The sequence below is a fragment of the Podarcis filfolensis genome (genome assembly GCF_964270895.1).
Source record: "Podarcis filfolensis genome assembly, chromosome: 14".
In the NCBI taxonomy this organism is placed as follows: domain Eukaryota; kingdom Metazoa; phylum Chordata; class Lepidosauria; order Squamata; family Lacertidae; genus Podarcis; species Podarcis filfolensis.
The window spans coordinates 34,485,630-34,503,438 of NC_139616.1; the positions used below are offsets into that span (position 1 = coordinate 34,485,630).

Here is a 17,809-nt window from a genome sequence, read left to right on the forward strand (position 1 = left end):
ATTTCTTTTCCAAGGAACACATGACATGGAGGAACACATGACATTCACTCCCGGAGGTCACTGAAAATGCTCCACTTCCTTTGAGCTATTTGGTAGGAAGGTGCTGTTCCTCCATTTGGGACTTCCAAAACGTTTTTCATTTCTGGATACCTGGGAGTTCAACCAAGGAGAATCCACTGTCGTCCAAGGGAGTTAGTTCTGCTGTCACAGACAGCTCTTGCTGTCAGCAAGTTCTTCCTAATGCTACATTGGAATCTCCCATCTTGCCATTTGAATCAATTTGTTTGGGCCCTCCCTGCTGGAGCAGCGGAAAACAAACCTGTTCCATCCTCCGTGTGACGGCCCTTCAGATCTTTGAAGGTGGCCAACCGCTCAGTCTTCTCCATGCTGAACATACCCAAGTCCCTCAACCATTCCCAAATTACCCCAAAGCCTCTGCATGTTGGGGTGGGAGTAAGACAGGAGTGTGGAAGCACAGGCTCAGGGGCTAAATGTGGCCCCAACTCTTTCCAGCTCACATGCCTGGTGATTCTGTGCTGGGCCCTTGAGTGCTTTTTGCCTGGCTGGAATGCATCCTTGAACTGTGAGCAGGCCTCTTGCTTGGCTGGATAGGGAAGGGAATTGTTAGTCCCTGAAAACAGCCAGTTGCAACAGCCACACAGGAGCAGACAGCATGCTGAGATTTCCAAGCCATCAAGACTAATCACTTGGCAACCAAAGTAACTTGAAACACAGCTTCTTGTTCCCCATCTTCAAGGACCCAAAGAACTGGAGAGCAGACTAATGTCCTGTTGCTAGGAGGGGAGAGTAGCTGTGGAGCAGAGCAGATTATTAACATTTCATGCAAGCTGCCCTGTCTACATGTGGGCCTTAGCTTTCAATCTTTTGCATTGCTGAGGCATATAGTTTTCTCTCCTGCGGTGGGAAAACCTAAGTGTCCTCAAATTGCTTTAAAAAACTACTGTTTTAGCGATGTGTACATTGCAGTCCTGTGGTCTTTATATGGGAAGAAGCCCCCATTGCAGACAGTGGGACTGACTTCAAATAGCAAACGTGCCTAAGATTGGGTGGCTATTTACCTTCTGCCCACAAAAGCGTATGGTTTGCTCTGGAGAATTGGGCCAGGTTCATTGCCCCTCAGAATCTATGCTAAAGTTCACCACTAACCACAAGGCAGCAGTTTCTGCTGAGAAAGTAGCCCCCTCTTACCTACCTCTGGGCTTTAAGATCTTCACATGGCTGGCAACTTTCCTTGTACGAATGTCATAGGATGCCAGATCCCCAAAAAAGGAGGCCCTTAGAAACACGTTTTCATGAGGCAAGGAATGTCGGCTTGAATACAAACTCAGTAAGATTTGTGTCATTCTGGTCCTTGCACCAGATGGAAGCTCAAACAAAATCACCTAAGTCTGTTAAACTCCTGCTTGGGAAAACAGCAGCCCTTATTCAAGTTTTTCTGTTGCAATTGACCATGTTATTCAACGCAAAAGCTAGCAAAGCCTCTGGAACCTAGGTGCTTTTCTGCTGCAATGTGCCCTTTATTGCTCTGACCCAAACAGAAGTGTTTAGACAAAGGAAGCAACATTTCTGCCTTCCTCACTCTCCCCGTGACAATTAATGTAAATAGGAATGAGTTACAAGACTCACAGGTAGGGCCAAGGACATAATTTTCTCCGGCACAACCAGGGTACCCACAAACCCTCCTTTAGAGAGGACTGTTTGAAGGACTGTAGTAAAACAAAGAGAACCATAAGAAAGGCCCTTGAAGGTGCCAATCAACATTTAAGCACGTGAAGGAAAGGCTAAGCAGGGACACAGGGTCACAGTCCTCCCCACTGTGCTGAGAGCTTTTCTGTTTAAAGTATAGGATTTATTTCTCCATTGTGCACATATTAATTAGCATATGCAAATTGCATGTGAATCTGTGTCCTTTGTTTTGGTTTGGGAGCCTTTTGTGGTGGTGCTTGTTTTTATTTCATAAAGCTGATACACGACTATAAAAAAACAAAAAAAAACCCTCAACACAGTTTTTACAGAAAGAATAAAATAATGAAATGATCAGCTTAAGAAAAAGGTAAAAAGACCTCTTTAAAACATTAAATAATTACAACCAACAAGAAGCTAAAAACCAGACTGAAACACACGTTGACGTTCTACATATCTGGATAGCCTTACCTAAACAATGTTTTTAGCAGGTGCGGGAAAGAGTACGGCAAAGATGCCTGATGTCAACAGGCAGAGAGTTTCAAAGTTTAGGTGCTGCCATGTTAAAAGGATTGATTTCTTACCAATGCAGAACAGGTATGTGTACCAGTTGGGCATATTGAAGTGGTAAATGGGGCATATATCGGGTGAGGCAATCTGCTAGGTGATGATCGGTGTTGAGGTGCAAAAGACACCATCTTTACCTAAATCATATTTTCCTGCATTCTTCTCTTACAAGGCTGTCCATTCCCAGTCAGGTGGCCACTCACACATCACCTTAAAAACAGGAGCAAAATGGCGCCTGGCTTCATTAATGTAGAGATGCAAACAGAGAAAGGGATTACAAGTTAATAACAGGCCCAAATACAGACTTCCAATTTCCAGGCACAAAGAACAGAACCAGGTTTGTAGAAACAGTTTGGTTTTTTTAATGTGAGACCCGTAATTCCATGACTTCTGCCACGGATGTAAATCTCTCCAATCAAGTAGCACTGTGGTGCACGTGGCAGAGAGCAAGGTGTGGCCTGTGCAAAGGGGTGCCTGCTCCTTGCCCCCTCCCAAGGAAAGCCAAAGTGGTTGAAGTGCAATAATCCCACCCTCCTCCAAACGCACACCATCAAAGCCTGGGGTACACAGGCTGGAATGTGGATCGCTTCAGAAAGGCAGTCCATGGGCAGAGGTAGTAGGCTCTCAGTGTTCATACAGGATTTTCTGATCACAACAATCCCAGTCTATCAGCTCATTGCTGCGAAACCAAAGGCTGATCTCTCTCTGGGCCGTCTCCAGGGAGTCGCTGGCGTGGACAACGTTCCTGTTTACGGGGGAAACCTCACAATGAGGGCATATCATAAGTTAAGGTCCTATCTATCCTACAGCTACAAAAACAAACAACCCAATTTTATATCCCTTTTAACTGTTACAACCTACTTCCCCCAAATAAGTTGTAGATGGATGAGAGGGACCAAGAACTCTTTCCTGAATTGCTACAGAATTCCTGAGAGGAGGAACAGCTGGGTCTGCCTACAGTGTGGCTGCCCTAAGGCAGCATCTTGAGCTACCCTTACCTGGGGCTGAGTCAAGAAGCCACTACAATGCAGTAAAATGATGGAACAAGAGTTTTCCTGCAGAACCTCCAGAGGCAAAAGGAACTTCCCAGGGGGCAATCTAGTATCTAATACCTGTTTTAGGCATGAAGGAGGACTTTTAGAACGCTCACTCAAACAAAAACAAGGAAAGAATGAACACATCAGGGAACGAAGGTTCAGCCCAGTCTACTCTTGCTCTGCAAGATTTCTATTAGCAAGGACATTTTTAAAAACGCCAAATTAAAACTTGATTCCCACAACACCCCCCCCCCCCCGAATCTGTAGTTCCAGCTAGCATAGGCCATTCGGCCATTTTATTCCACTGTAAATGTAGGCAGTAATAAATACAGATCACAAACTAAGGGAAGAGGATTTTTAAGCACACACATGGAAAAGTGAAATGGAATTTACAATAGAATGGAAAAATGAGAAAGCAAAGAAAGATCATACAACACAAAGTGTCGGAACTCATACTGACATTTCAACATCTTGATTGGTTCATCAATACAAGATGGGTGACACCTGGCTTGAGAGCAGTACATGTGAAAAGGATCTAGGAGTCTTGGTTGACCACAAACTTGACATGAGCCAACAGTGTGACGCGGCAGCTAAAAAAGCCAATGCAATTCTGGGCTGCATCAATAGGAGTATAGCATCTAGATCAAGGGAAGTAATAGTGCCACTGTATTCTGCTCTGGTCAGACCTCACCTGGAATACTGTGTCCAGTTCTGGGCACCACAGTTCAAGAAGGACACTGACAAACTGGAACGTGTCCAGAGGAGGGCAACCAAAATGGTCAAAGGCCTGGAAACGATGCCTTATGAGGAACGGCTAAGGGAGCTGGGCATGTTTAGCCTGGAGAAGAGGAGGTTAAGGGGTGATATGATAGCCATGTTCAAATATATAAAAGGATGTCACATAGAGGAGGGAGAAAGGTTGTTTTCTGCTGCTCCAGAGAAGCAGACACGGAGCAATGGATCCAAACTACAAGAAAGAAGATTCCACCTAAACATTAGGAAGAACTTCCTGACAGTAAGAGCTGTTCGACAGTGGAATTTGCTGCCAAGGAGTGTGGTGGAGTCTCCTTCTTTGGAGGTCTTTAAGCAGAGGCTTGACAACCATATGTCAGGAGTGCTCTGATGGTGTTTCCTGCTTGGCAGGGGGTTGGACTCGATGGCCCTTGTGGTCTCTTCCAACTCTATGATTCTATGATTCATATAAACACCCTTCCCCTATTATTCATACATGGCACTGTTGAACACTGGTTTCGTTTGACCCAGAAAGCTCATTTTCCATACTGACCCTCTCAGGTAACTACATAATGGCAGGAGGAACTATTCTGCAGCGTACTTAAACGAATGATTCACCAGACCAGGAAATGGGACTTAACCAAAAGAGTCAGCGTTTTGCATTTTCCATGGGTAACCAGGCCAGAGACTCATGTCAAAGTTTGAACCTAGAAGCACCAGCAAGTCAAGACCGGCCTGGTTAGAGCTCAGTGCCAGAGCACCTGCCTCGCAGGTAGAACATCCCAGATCCCATCTCCAGCAAGAGCTGAGACAGACTTCCTGCCCGAAAAACCTGGACAGCCACTGCCAGTCCATGTAAACAATACAGAGGTAGATGGACTCATGGTCTAACTCTGTGCAGAAAACTTCCTGTGTTTCCTGCTATTTTGGTCCCACTCTTACCTGCTGACGTGGACGCTGAAGTCTCCCCGGATGGTGCCTGCCTTGGCTTCCACAGGATTTGTCTCGCCCACCATAGCCCTGGAGGTTTTGACGACGTTGTAGCCTTCCCAGACCTGAAACAGGACACCATAGAAAAAAAGGGCAAAGACCAGTGGTTCTGACATTCCTGCTAACGGCTAAACAGGGCAATATGTCTCTATCAGTGCCTTTCATGAAGTACAGAAGTGCTTCCCCAACTAACATCACTGATACAGATGGGGTGTTTAGAAGGGTGGGGCAGAGGAGCTCTAATGCATTGCAGCTGGCTATGGGCCTGGTTTGGACCACAGGGCCCAAACTGGCAATTTGCAGCGGGCGGCGGGATCTTCTGCTGAAGTACACAGGAGCTTCCCTTCACCCTTATGCCTAATACCTATGCAAAATGGTTTTTCCCATATCCAAGATACAAGAGCAGTACCCAGATTTGCATTTGCATCCCACAATGATAGTGCTGGACCTACATTTCTGGGGTCCTGGAGATTGAATTGTCACGGGGGTTCCTGTGCAACCTGCAACGAGGTCTGGGTAACCCATTATCTTCTTTGATGGGGCTGTTCCACGACAGATCACAACGTGAAAAGCAATTAACTATGACATCTCGGATTTCGATTGAAACTGCTGTACAGTGTCACTGGTGCGATATAAAATGTTGCAAGCAACATGGACTAAAGTCACTTCTGGGACCCCTCTGGGATTAGGACCTGGGAGTTTAAGCTTCATTAGTTTTACAGTAGATCTGCCCCTGCACAATGGCTAAATGTTCTCCTTCCTCTATCAGAGGCAGCGTGCATACGAAGGCCATTTGCTGTGCATCACCAGAGGGGAAACTGCTATTGTACCCAGAGGTCCCAATTTTCTGCTTCCCATTGGAGCTTCTGGTTGGCTGACGTGAGAAGAGATGATGGACTAGATGGGCCTCTGGGTATTGGTGAGAGGGGATGGGGAAGAGAGACTGTCTTACCATGGCAACCACAGGCCCCGAAGTCATGTACTTGATCAGCTCGTGATAGAACGGCTTTCGGCGCAGTTCGTGGTAGTGTTCTGCCAGGATGCCTTCATTGGCCTGCCAAAACAAAGGTGCATCTGACGTTCAAATGGGCAGAGCCTCTCACTTATGAGACCCTGAAGCACAATCCCCTGTGTTGGCATGGGTAGCTGTCTCTGGGTCCAAGGGACGCGGGATTTTGTGGGTTCGTGAACCCTTTGCCCCAGAGGTGCATCTTGAGGAAGGGCTACCTGTCCATGTCTTCTACCTTGTTGAAGGTGGCTGATGACAACATTTAGATCCCCAGGAAGGATTGAAACTTCCCTCCCCACCCCACCCCGGAGCAAGGCTGTGGGTCATGGATAACTCTCCTCACAGGAAGGAGCACTCCAATTCAAAGTGTTGGTGCTGACCTTTAAAGCCCTAAACGGCCTCGGTCCTGTATACCTGAAGGATCGTCTCCACCCCCATCGTTCAGCTCAGACACTGAGATCCAGCTCCGAGGGCCTTCTGGCGGTTCCCTCATTGCGAGAAGTGAGGTTACAGGGAACCAGGCAGAGGGCCTTCTCGGTAGTGGCGCCCACCCCTGTGGAACACCCTCCCTTCAGATGTGAAGGAAATAAGCAGCTATCTTCTCTTTAAAAGACATCTGAAGGCAGCCCTGTTTAGGGAACTTTTTAATATTTAATGCTGTATTGTTTTTAACACTCGATTGGAAGCCGCCCAGAGTGTCTGGGGAAACTCAGCCAGATAGGCGGGGTATAAATAATAAATTATTATTATTATAACCTACCCCAATGTTTCCTGAGTGCTTGGCAAGCCTTGATTGCCCCCCATTTCAGCACCCAGTGAGCGTACCTGGAGCAACTTGAGACCCACAAGCTTGAATCCGCGTTTTTCAAAGCGTCTGATCACATCCCCCACCAGCCTCCTCTGCACCCCATCTGGCTTCACGGCGATCAGTGTGCGTTCCTGCAGCCCAGGGACACCTATTGGGCAAAGAAAGGGTGGTTAGAGCCAGAGATCTTGGGAGCCCTCGTGGCTGTGATGAGTGAGAACTGCAACAAAGAGTTGCAGCATGCAGGGCTCCTGTTCAGTGTTGCAGGAGCCAGCCAGACAGGCCTCCTTTCAGGGTACTCTTTCATCCTCCCTATCCCCCCTGGTTTTCTATAGATTGTTTCCCTGGGCTTCAATTCAAACCTTTTGGAGTCCTAAAGTTTAAGATGACAGGGCACCAGATCTCGAGGTGATTCATCATAATGCCCTAATTTTGAGATGGCATTAAATTTCACTACAATTTCCACCTGTTTAGGGCTATGGCTGAATTTGCCATCGGCTGAGGATAATATACATTAGAACACTGTTCTATTTCTGAATGAGTTCTGAAACAGTTTCCCCTCCATTTAGCCAAAGTAGTAAAAAATAGAATATGGTAGAAATTGTGATAAACACACAGAAAGCAGCCAATTTTGCTCTGGCTGTAGCAAAATGTGTCACGGTTACTCTGACCCTCAGATAATAGACTGCAAGCTGTAAAACTAATGTTGCTGTTTTACAATGTTTGCTTTTTAAAAGTATTTGCCTGTATAGAGATGCCGGGTTGTTTTGTAGGCACGATGGCTGGCAAATCAAACTGAAGATCCCTAAAAGTGAAGGGAGTAAGGAAGCAGTATTGGAGGGGCAATGGAAAGCTCACCCTTTTTTCCCCACTAGATGCTCCCTCTCCTGCAAAATTTTGGGAATACAGCAAAAAGGCTTTGATGCCCAGTGGTGCAGTGGATGCCCCTTTCCCAGAGGGCTTTGCTTCCTGCAGGAGGAGAGCGACAGCACTGCAAAGCAAGCAGGCTGATTAGTCACTGGGGACCTACCTAAAAGCAGGTGGATGGGACTGCAGCCTCAAGGCACAGAAACAGCAGACACCAGCAGGGAGGGAAATGGGCAACTTTTAAGCTAATCATACTTAGCAGTCATATCATGCAGTTAAATGCTCCAAGCACCTCCTATACATTAAATATAGGACATTACATTTAAAGTGAAATCTGCCCTCTGCACCAGGAATCCCAGCAGCTGCAGTTGACGCAGTGGGGTCGACTGGTCCACAAAAGCTTTATGTCACAATGAATCTGCTAATTAGTCACTGAGGATGCCACTGCCAGAAATCTCTTCTGGGGAATTTGCTATAATAAGCCGAATTGTCTCCTTCTTGGGAAGTCACATACACTGACTGTGCAATCCTTACAACAGTCCTGTACGGCAGGCCAGAAGAGTACGTTCACCTCTAACCAAGCTCCTTTAACATGTAGCAAACTGGGGGAAGAAAGGGATCTCCCCCCCCCCCCGAAAGGAGAGTGTGATGTAATTCAAGGGCTCTGTTTTCCAGACAGAAGAAAAAGTAGCAGCTATCCTCTTCCAATACGTAGGTCAGTTATGCTGCTCTCTGGGGATGAGAGACCCAAAAGCCAAAGCAGGGGGCCACCTTTATTGGGAACAATTGAATCATCGCCAAGTAGAGAGCCAGCATTCTCCAGCACACTTCTTGAAAGCAAGAGCGGGGTGAGACAAACAGCTAGATATGAAGGTTGAACCCCCAAGTTGGCAATTTATGTACAGTGGTACCTCGGGTTAAATACTTAATTCGTTCCGGAGGTCCGCTCTTAACCTGAAACTGTTCTTAACCTGAAGCACCACTTTAGCTAATGGGGCCTCCCGCTGCCGCCATGCTGCCGGAGCACAATTTCTGTTCTCATCCTGAAGCAAAGTTCTTAACCTGAAGCACTATTTCTGAGTTAGCGGAGTCTGTAACCTGAAGCGTATGCAACCTGAGGTACCACTGCATTGATCTTTGAATACAGAAGTGTGGGCCTGGCAATGTTGACCTCTGGTCAGCCCTGCTTGCCAGTGTGTCAAGAAGAGGGTTTAGGAATTATCACTGCCCACAGCTAGATTTTCTTCCCACCTGGTGTGTGGATACTAGTTTGCACGGTAAAACCATCTCAGCCTGAAAGAGAGATGAGCGCTGCACCCCACTGACTGGAATTAACCGTCCAGGGGTCCTTTACCTTTACCTTTTTTACTAGTTTGCATGCTAAAAAAGGGAACACGAGCAGCATCTGACCACCACCCTGGGAGTCACTGCCAACACAGGGGCATGGGAAAGTGGGGCATGGAAAAGTAGGGCTGGAACTCCCAGCTCTTCACTGTTTCAAGTCAGAGGGAACTTCACCTTAAGCTACAGCTCTTCCTAAGGCACCTGTAGATGCACCCCAGAAGATGCCAAGCTGTGCCAACAGAGGAATTCAGAAAGATTCCTGAATTGCAGGGAGTTGGACTAGATGATCCTCATGGTCCCTTCCAACTATGACTCTAGGATGCACTTGGAACAGACCATCCCCCCTCTAGTTTGCACAGCCCAAGGAAATGCCAAGCCAGATTTCGTAACAGCCCCCCATGCCAAGCTAGCAAGTACTAGCTTGGGTGGGTAAGCAAAGAAAGAATGCCAAGGGGTACAAGTCTTATGATACCCAACTCCTCAAAGTTGTGCGCAACCAGGGAATGCCCTGTTGTGTCTCTCCAGGAGTAACGCCTGATGGAGAGATAGATAGGACCGTGCAGGACTCCGGATCGGCCAATGGTCAGGGACGATGGGAACGGGAAGGGTTGCGGACTGCAGAGAGTCGGGGTGGGTGGGTGGAAGGGCCTGGCCCGACTTTGCCTAACTCGGATTTGCCCGCCGGAGCCACCACGCGGCGAGGGCGCAAGTTGCGCGCCCATCCCGGAGCGGAGAGGCGCTTCGCGGAACGAGTTCTGCAGCCCCCTCGCCGGAAGGAAAAGAGCGGAGGCGATATCTCACCCCGAGGGCGCTTCGCCCCGCAACTCACCCGCGCTGTACAGCCGCCCCCCGGGGAGGCGATCGCAAGGCAGAGCCCCCCACGCCCCGAGGCTGCCCGCGCCCCGCTGCTCCGACGGCAGCAACAGGCGGCAGCTCCGGCCCACGCAGCGCTGCAGGAAGCCCATGGCGGCTCGCCCGGCAGAAGGGGGCCGGCCCGGCCGGGTTTATAGACGAGGGCTTGGGGGTGGGAGAGAGCCCGGCTGCGGGGCCGCTGCTCCCCCACCCCACCCCACCCGCCGGTCCGCCCCCAGGCCAGGCCGAGCGAGGCGGCCCCCGGGGGGGGGGAGGCGTGGGAACGAGGAGGATCACGTTACAGGGGGGCGGCCCCCTTAAAGAGACCCGCAGCCCCCCACCACCAGCCCCACCCCGGGGGCGGGCGGCGCGCTTTAATCGGCCGCCTCGTCTGCTAACAGGGTTTGCAGCAACTTTCGACTCCGGAAGATGGGGGCGCCCGTTGCTGATGGGCCAGACGAGCAGAGACCACGAGGGTGGGCGAACTTGCTGATCTGGGGGCGCCGTCCGTAGCTGCTTCCGCCGGCAAGGAAGGATCAGGGAAGGCGGGCGGGGAGAGAGAGAAAAGCTGGTTGAGTGCTCCTAGGAAGGAATGGGTATTTTTGGGGTGGGGTGGGGTGGAGCAAAGCAGCCGTTTCTCAAACAGCAAAAGGGGAATAGGAAGTTGTTTTATGAAGCCGGCTCAGACCATTTGACCATCTACTAATCGGGTACTTTGTTCTCGCTAAAGTACTAAGTGGGTACTGTACTTTAACGGGGGTTATTAAAATACTTCCACATTAGCTGCAACACGCATCAACTCAATAAATCCCAGCGACTAAACTGCCGAACCTAGGCAATAAAAATATGTCCCAGAGGCCAGCACACCTCACTGAAACAACTGGATGCACCTTGCCTGCCCCATCCCCCCCTTCGTTCCCCAGGATTAGATTGTAAGCTCCTAGCAGCAGGGACTGATGCTCTATTTTGTAAAGCGCACTCTAACGCCAGCCTCCAGCTATTTGGCACCCACGCAAGTGTTTCTTGCTGCAGCTCCCACGCTGGCTGTGGCTGATGGGATTTCTAGTCCAGAGGGCACCCGGTTGACAAAGGCTGATATGAAAACAAACAGCAACAAGAAGTTACTAAAGGGATGAAGCGATGGGCTATGGGACTTGCCCTCTCACACAGTTGAAACGTTCTTAGTTTATTGGATGGGTTCCTGTAGCAAATAATTAACATTGGTCTTCATAACACTAAGATATACTGCTCCAATTTAAGTACATGCTTGGAGTATTAGAACAGTAGTTCACAGGCTTTCCCTGTGGAGCACTTGAACATTGATGAGGGACTTGAAGGACCAATTGATTTTTGTGCAAGTTGTGGCCTCAAAAATCTGTGTGGCCAATTGCTACTTTCAGTGAAGATTTTTATATGTATAAAAAAAAACCCTCTGCCTTTAGGAGTGTCTCCCTCATCCTGAGAGCGGATCGTCATCCAGCGATGAACAGGGAGGGAGTCTGGATTCATGGGTGCTGTTGGCGATCTTGCAGATAATATACAGAACATCTAATTAGAGGAGATCAAGAGGAAACACGAGGCCCGTTTGGAGAGGGGCCACCCTCCCTTCTGTCAGTACAGCTGCAGCCAAATACTCGCAACTTGTGGAAAAATAGGAGAATTTAGAGACTTTAGAGAAATTTTGCCCTTTAAGCTGAGGTTGTGTCCAAGAACAAGCTATTTTCCCTTGACAAAACAAACCATTATGTAGCTGGCATCACTGGCCTTCCCAGGTGCTTTCTTCATTAGCTTTCCATCCTTTTAAGTGGTGAAAGGTGCTGCCTGATCACAACATTCAGTCCTATATTTCTCCCTGGACTTGAACCAAATTGGCTGAAATACTTCCCTAAAACACAGAGAGGCAACTACCAGCCCCTGGGCCAAGTGAGGCCCTGCAGGGGTTGTCAGACGCTGCTCCAGCCACCAGCCAGATGGAGAATCTGTGCAGAAGAAGTCATGTGGATGCCAACCATGTATTAAAGTCGCAAGTACTTTTTTCCATAAGCAGGAGCTATGTTGTCTAGGACCATCTTCATACTTGTCCCCATCCCACCCCTGTTGTTCCAACAACCCTGAACTGGCTCCAATTCAGAAGACAAACAGTGCTGTTCTACCTGCTGGAAGTTCATAGCTCCCAGAACAGTGACCCAAGAAAAATATTGGCAGAAACATCAAGGACAGAGGGTTGTTTTTCCCTTACCCCACCTGCTCTCTGCACAACTGAACGAATCCTGCTTAGTTCTCTTCTCCTGGTTCCCAATCCTAACCTCCGATTCTGCAGGTGTTGTGCTACCTGGATCCATCAACCTTTAAAATGTCATGGACAGGTTTAGACTGGGCACCAAGAAGGAGCCATGTGATGAGCACTAGGGCACCAGTAGGTTGTATAGAGGGGCATTGGAACCTTCAATACTACGAGCTTTTGAGAGCAAACTAGACATGCATTTGGTTCAACTAAATGCAGGTGGACTCAGTGTCCAAGGCAGATAACCACTCTTGATTTTTAAAGCTCCTGAGTTTTGCCCCCCTTCCTGCCAAAAAAAAAACCAGTTCAGCTTTTCTCTTCCAACTCTACCAATATTCACTCATCTGACCACATATGGTCACATTTCACGGGAACAACCCTGACTCCCTTGCTACTCCTCATGCCTGGAACTCTTCACCCCAAAAGGTCCACAACACAGCCTCCCCTTTCAGATCCCTCCTTAAAAGTCCACCTCGCCCATGAACCCTTTGATTTGAATCCACAACGTTCTGTCCCAAAAGACCTGGCTAGCATCAACTGAACTGCAATGGCTTTTGGAAACCAACCTGCCAACTCTTGTGCCTCATGTGCAAACATCCAAACGGCATTCATGAAGAGGAGCTGTGGTGGGGTTGCTCACTTCTGAGGAGCCTCAAGCACTGAAATTCCCAGTTTATGGAAAAGAAGCCAGTGCACTTGCCTGCTTGAAGGCTATCGGGCCATGGCTATCGTTTGAAAGCATATGATGTAGCAACTGCGCTGGAAGCTAAATGAGTCTTAGGGTTTGGTCAGTTCCTAGTCAGATGACTGCCTGAGCACCATGATGGAAGAAAGACTATTGTTGCAGACCATCTGCTTTGAATGCAGAAGGTCCCAGGTTCAAGATCCTCAGCATCTCCAGGTAGGGCTACCTATCTGAAACCCTGGAGAGCAGATGCCCATCAGTGTAGGCACTACTGAGCTAGGTGGACCAATGAACCAGAGCTTCCTACGTTCCTAAAATCAGGCAAGCTTCACATTGGAAGAGTACATGCTCTGGGGAAATGGGACAACCAGTTGTTCTTAGCAGCAAGATTTGAGCATCTTCCAAAACTATGACCGTTGACCCATCGATCTGGACAGAGAAAACATGCACTTTCACTCTGGGTAAACAGAATTGTGACCGATGCTTTCACAAGGATGCTGACCCCTGGAGCCGGCCAGGGACAGGCGGAGTGTCACTGTGGCCGAAATCAAACAAGACAAAAAATTAGCAGGCAGAATTTGTAATGTGTCATCATCCAGCTCCCAGCCACGGCTCCTCCCTCTGACGATAGTCGCCATAGTGGATTTTGAAGAACCATTCTGGCCAGGGGTGGTGGTGGAAGCAGAAGATCCAGCCTCCTCTAAACAGCGCCTTCTGTTTTAATGCAATGTTTTAATTGATGCTTCTCTCACGCAAGCCTCTTTTGGGAGTGCTAGCCTCAAAAGCAGTACAGAAACACCTTGAATGAAATGAAGACCCAGCAAGCCACAAAGTACAATGGGCAAGGAAAGACTGGGATATCTGAAGAGGTTCCAGGTATCTCTACACAGTTCACCCTCTTGAAAACAAGGTCAACAGGCAAGAGTGCAAGTGTCCACAAGTTCATGCCATTCTGCTGGCGAATCTGCTCAGACCATGTGCCTGCAATTCGGTGAAGCACAACAGCAGGCTCTCATACAGTTATTGATATGTTTTTCTAAAGATTAAAGGGCCAGCATAATGCAAGAATTAAAATGTGGGAGTGGGACTAGGTGCTAGGTTAAGGTGCACACAAAAGCTAGAGTTCACTAGGGCCCACCTGAGGTCAGTCACTCGCCTAACTTACCTCAAAAGGTTGTTGTGAATAATAAAGTAGCCCATGTAATGCCATCATGAGTCCCTTGGAAAAGCAGGCTCTGAGCAGATATGAAAAACCCTATAGAAGCATCATTAACTATCACTGAAAGTCACGTAGCAACCCATAGAAATCACTCTTCAGGAATGTGCACAGAACCACCTGCACAAGCTGAACATGAGTCAAGTGGGTGATGCAGCAGCAAAAAAAAAAGCTAATGCTACTCTAGGCAACAGAAGTATAGGGTCCAGATTAAGGGAAGTAATAGTCCTACTCTGTTCTGGCTTGGTCAGACCACACCTGGAATGCTTGTCCAGTTCTGGGCGCCACAATTTAAAAAGGATGTTGACAAGCTGTGTAGAGGGGGGCAACCAAGATGATCTGGAAACCAAGGAACAGTTGAGGGAATTGGGTATGTTAAGCCAAGCAAAGAGGAGACTGAGAGGAGATATGATAGCCATCTTCAAATATCCAAAGGGCTGTCACATGGAAGATGGAGCAAGCTTGTTTTCTCCTGTTCTGGAGGGTAGGACTCGAACCAATGGCTTCAAGTTAGAAGAAAGGAGATTCTGACTCAACATCAGGAAGAACTTTCTAACAGTAGGAGCTGTTTGACAGTGGGATGGACTCCCTTGGGAGGCTGTAAGCAGGGCTGGGTGGCCATCTGTCAGGGATGCTCTAGCAGAGACACCTGCATTGCAGGGGGTTGGACTAGATGACCACTGGAGATCCCTTCCAGTTCTACGGTTCTATGAATTAGTCTGAAGCCCGGAGTTTATGCCCTCCCCAAGACTTCCCGAAAGGCCTTGAAGGTACCTAAATTGATCTCAAGCCCGTCTAAAACAACAAAGTAAGCACTTTTTTATTTCCATTAAGCACATTTTAGTATCACAATGGAATGAGAAAAAAACTTTTCTTTAAAAAAACCCCATGAAAACAGAGCTCTGTCTGTCTGTCTGTCTGTCCGTCTGTCTCCCCACCGATGGCAGGGGAGGCTTCAAGGCAATTAAAAACAAAAAGTTGATGGGATGTTCCCCTCCCCAACAGCCAGGTGCAGGAGGGGAGGGAGGCAGGTGGAATGATGTGAAGGTGGGAACATCTGAAGTAGTCTTTGGCGTTTCTGCCTCATGATTGATGCACAAGACCAGTCACCGGAACCTGCAAATCTGCAAATGCCACAGTATTAAGACAAAAACATCCAGCTATAGAGGAACGGCCTGCAGGTGGGCCTCGAGACACCCTGTAGGACACAGAGCTGCCACAGCTCAGCTGCGAGGAGGAGCTGGAAGGGGAATGGACAAGGGTGGGGGCACAGCGTGCAGCTCTCCCAGGCACGGGGGCCCACGGGGGAGGTGCTTCTGTATCCAGCCGGCCTGGTGAGATCGCGGAGCAGAGGCAGCGGCAACACGAGGAGCACAGGTCCGCTCACGACAGGGATTCGAACCAGAGTCGGTGCCGAGAACTATAGCTTCACGGTCCCAGGGGGCAAACTGTCGTTGCAGAGTCTGTAGTAGCGCAGGTCGTTGACCAGCCTGTGCACGTTCTGCGTAAATGAGGGCAGGTCCTGGAAAAGGGGTGGTGGGGAGACATGGGAGAGAAGAGATAGCCAACGGTTAGGACAACAACAACAACAACAACAACAACAAGATTAACCAATCCTTCCAGTTCTTTGCCCCAAAGGAGTGTTGACACTAGGGTATGCAATGGCACCGACCTTGCCCAAACACTTCCAAATATCTCCTGGCTCTGTTTTCAACAATCTGGGGCCATTTTATTCAGCTAATTTCAACTAGGTTGTGTGGGTGTGAGATGGCCTGAAATGTCACCATTAAGTCTTATGAAGGAAGAGCCAAGTTTTTAAGGGAAATAGAAACCTTTGTAGTGAGCAGCCCCGGAACAAAAGCAATGTCACCCCCCAGAAGCTGCCTTATATCCACAGTCAGGCTGTTGACCCATTTTGCTCAGTACTGTCTGCACTGGCTGGCAGCAGCTTTCCAGGGTTTCAGGCAGGAGAAACTCTCTGCATGAAGCCACGAGAAGGTGCAGTCTGATGGGACACACAGTCCCGAACCAGCCATTACTCTGAGAGCTTCCCTTCCTCTTTCAGACCTCTTTAAATGTGTAGTGCAAATGGGACCTATCACCTTAAATAATCATGGCTTCCCCCAAAGGACCCTGGGAACTGTGGCTTGTTAAGGTAGGCTATGGTAAGAAGATGATGCTGAGCTAGATGCTGAACCACTTTGGTCTGATTCAGTTTCACGGTCCTTCTTATGTTCTCATTCAATAATAAAACATTATAGTTCAAGGAAGTTCTATTTGGGACACGGGTGTGTGTGTTGTCAGTCTGTCCGTACAGAACAACCCCACCTGAAAGCTCCAAGCCAGCCTCACCCTGTCCATTTTGAAGTTCCTTCCAAGCACGTTTTTCTGGTTGTTGTCCACACCATCGCAGCTGGCCAAGAACCCCGGGAGAAAGGCCGAGTAGAAGCTATCAAAGTCCACGGAGGCCATGTTGTAGATGGCTATGCCAATTTCCTCTTGCAAGAGGTCGTGTGATTTATGGACCAGTACCTGAAGCAGGACATTCACAAACTGGAAAAGCATGGCTGTCCGGAAGATCTTCTGTGGGGAAAGAGAACAAGGGTGTTCAGCAAGCTCCTGAGGTGCTCAGAAAAACAGCAGCTCTGGGGGATCAGTGAAGCTGCGAGGTGCTCTGCAAAGGACCATCTGATAGGCCTTGTTTCAGTGGCTCATGGCAGCTGAATTATGCCACAACTCCAGGGTCCAGTGCAGGGTTCATTCACCTCCATGGATGCAGAGGTAAGTGAAAACCCCAGGCAACTTGGCATTCACCACTCCACCAGCTGAACACACCTGCCCTAGCAAGCTTGCACAACATTTAAAACGTTTAGCTCTTGTGATAATGTGGCACTCACAATGAAAATGTGGGTAAAATCTGCTATGATTAAACAATGACAAAGAGTCCTGTCACAATGCCTACGTGTATCTAGGGGCCCAGTTTTCCTGGGTCTCTGACATGCTCATTCAATGTACCTGATCCTCTGCAAGCCACCCGCCACTGGGCATTTTGGGCAGTGGTTTTGGGAGCAGCGTATTCAACACAGGCATTAGAAAAAAGCTCTTGCCGTTTCCCTCTCCAAGTTGAAGGAGAATTAGTTTCCTTGTTCTGCCTGAGCGAAATTCTTGTTCCTCTCTGCACTGGCCAATTTAATTTATGACACAAGCCAGGCCTATGCTCTTCCAACACGTAAGCAACAGCAACTCCAGCGAGGAGAGCACCCGAGTGTATGGACCACTAGGGGGCAATAAAGCAGGAAGAACCAGAATTGCTAGCCTTCTGAACTGTCCCTCTTCTGCCAGAGCTTTGTGTAAGCAAGATACAGAATGTACTGTTGCATACATTGGAAAGCAGGGAGCTTACCTTGTGATACAGCTTCTGCTTTGTGTTCAGAGTCTCCAAATAGAACAAGTTCTGTTTAAAAAGGTGTATGTCAGGCTGCAGGAAGGATTGGCCAAATGCCTATGGAACAGGGAAAAAAGCCTATCAGGACAATAGACATTGAAGGCGGTTACCAAAAACTAGAAGCTCTTTGAATAGCCGTTGGACCAGTGACAAGGAACCTGATATTGTCTACCCTCCATCATCCCTGCCCATTGGCCACACTGGTTGCGGCTGATGAGAGGAAGAGTCTTAGTTCGACCACATCTGGACGGCTCCAGACTGGCTACCTCTAT

General features: G+C 48.5%; 2 protein-coding genes across 4 annotated transcripts in view; both read right to left on the reverse strand.

Moving 5' to 3' along the window:
* Nucleotides 1-2,609: 2,609 nt before the first annotated feature.
* Nucleotides 2,610-10,393, reverse strand: NME4 (NME/NM23 nucleoside diphosphate kinase 4). Of its 2 annotated transcripts, none has more exons than XR_014541424.1 (5): nt 9,885-10,139; nt 6,865-6,995; nt 5,983-6,084; nt 4,502-5,095; nt 2,610-3,786 (listed from the first exon to the last, which is right to left on the reverse strand). XR_014541424.1 is itself a non-coding variant. In XM_083585427.1 (5 exons), exons 1-5 carry the CDS (start codon nt 10,018-10,020, stop codon nt 2,896-2,898), a joined length of 603 nt encoding a protein of 200 aa, XP_083441553.1. In that variant the 5' UTR covers nt 10,021-10,393; the 3' UTR covers nt 2,610-2,895. The 2 variants fall into 2 exon arrangements, 1 of the variants encoding a protein (XP_083441553.1); XM_083585427.1 differs by having other exon boundaries at nt 2,610-3,016; nt 4,983-5,095; nt 9,885-10,393.
* A 4,495-nt stretch (nt 10,394-14,888) lies between these two features.
* The window catches only part of XPO6 (exportin 6), a 45,527-nt gene continuing 42,606 nt past the window's right edge, over nt 14,889-17,809 (reverse strand). For both annotated transcript variants that reach the window (XM_083584942.1, XM_083584941.1), the window contains 3 exons: nt 17,496-17,594; nt 16,445-16,675; nt 14,889-15,614 (listed from right to left, as the gene is read on the reverse strand). In XM_083584942.1, coding sequence (XP_083441068.1) covers nt 15,513-15,614; nt 16,445-16,675; nt 17,496-17,594 — 432 coding nt within the window. In that variant the 3' untranslated portion in view covers nt 14,889-15,512. The remainder of the gene's footprint in view (nt 15,615-16,444; nt 16,676-17,495; nt 17,595-17,809) is intronic.

What these genes read in the sequence shown, in the direction of transcription:
- NME4 (XM_083585427.1), bottom strand. Translation starts at nt 10,020, where the DNA reads ATGGGCTTCCTGCAGCGCTGCGTGGGCCGGAGCTGCCGCCTGTTGCTG. An exon ending in TGGGTCTCAAGTTGCTCCAG is followed by an intron (nt 6,085 to 6,864) that starts GTACGCTCACTG and finishes TTGTTTTGGCAG; the next exon opens with GCCAATGAAGGCATCCTGGC. An exon ending in CGGGGCCTGTGGTTGCCATG is followed by an intron (nt 5,096 to 5,982) that starts GTAAGACAGTCT and finishes GTCCTGTTTCAG; the next exon opens with GTCTGGGAAGGCTACAACGT.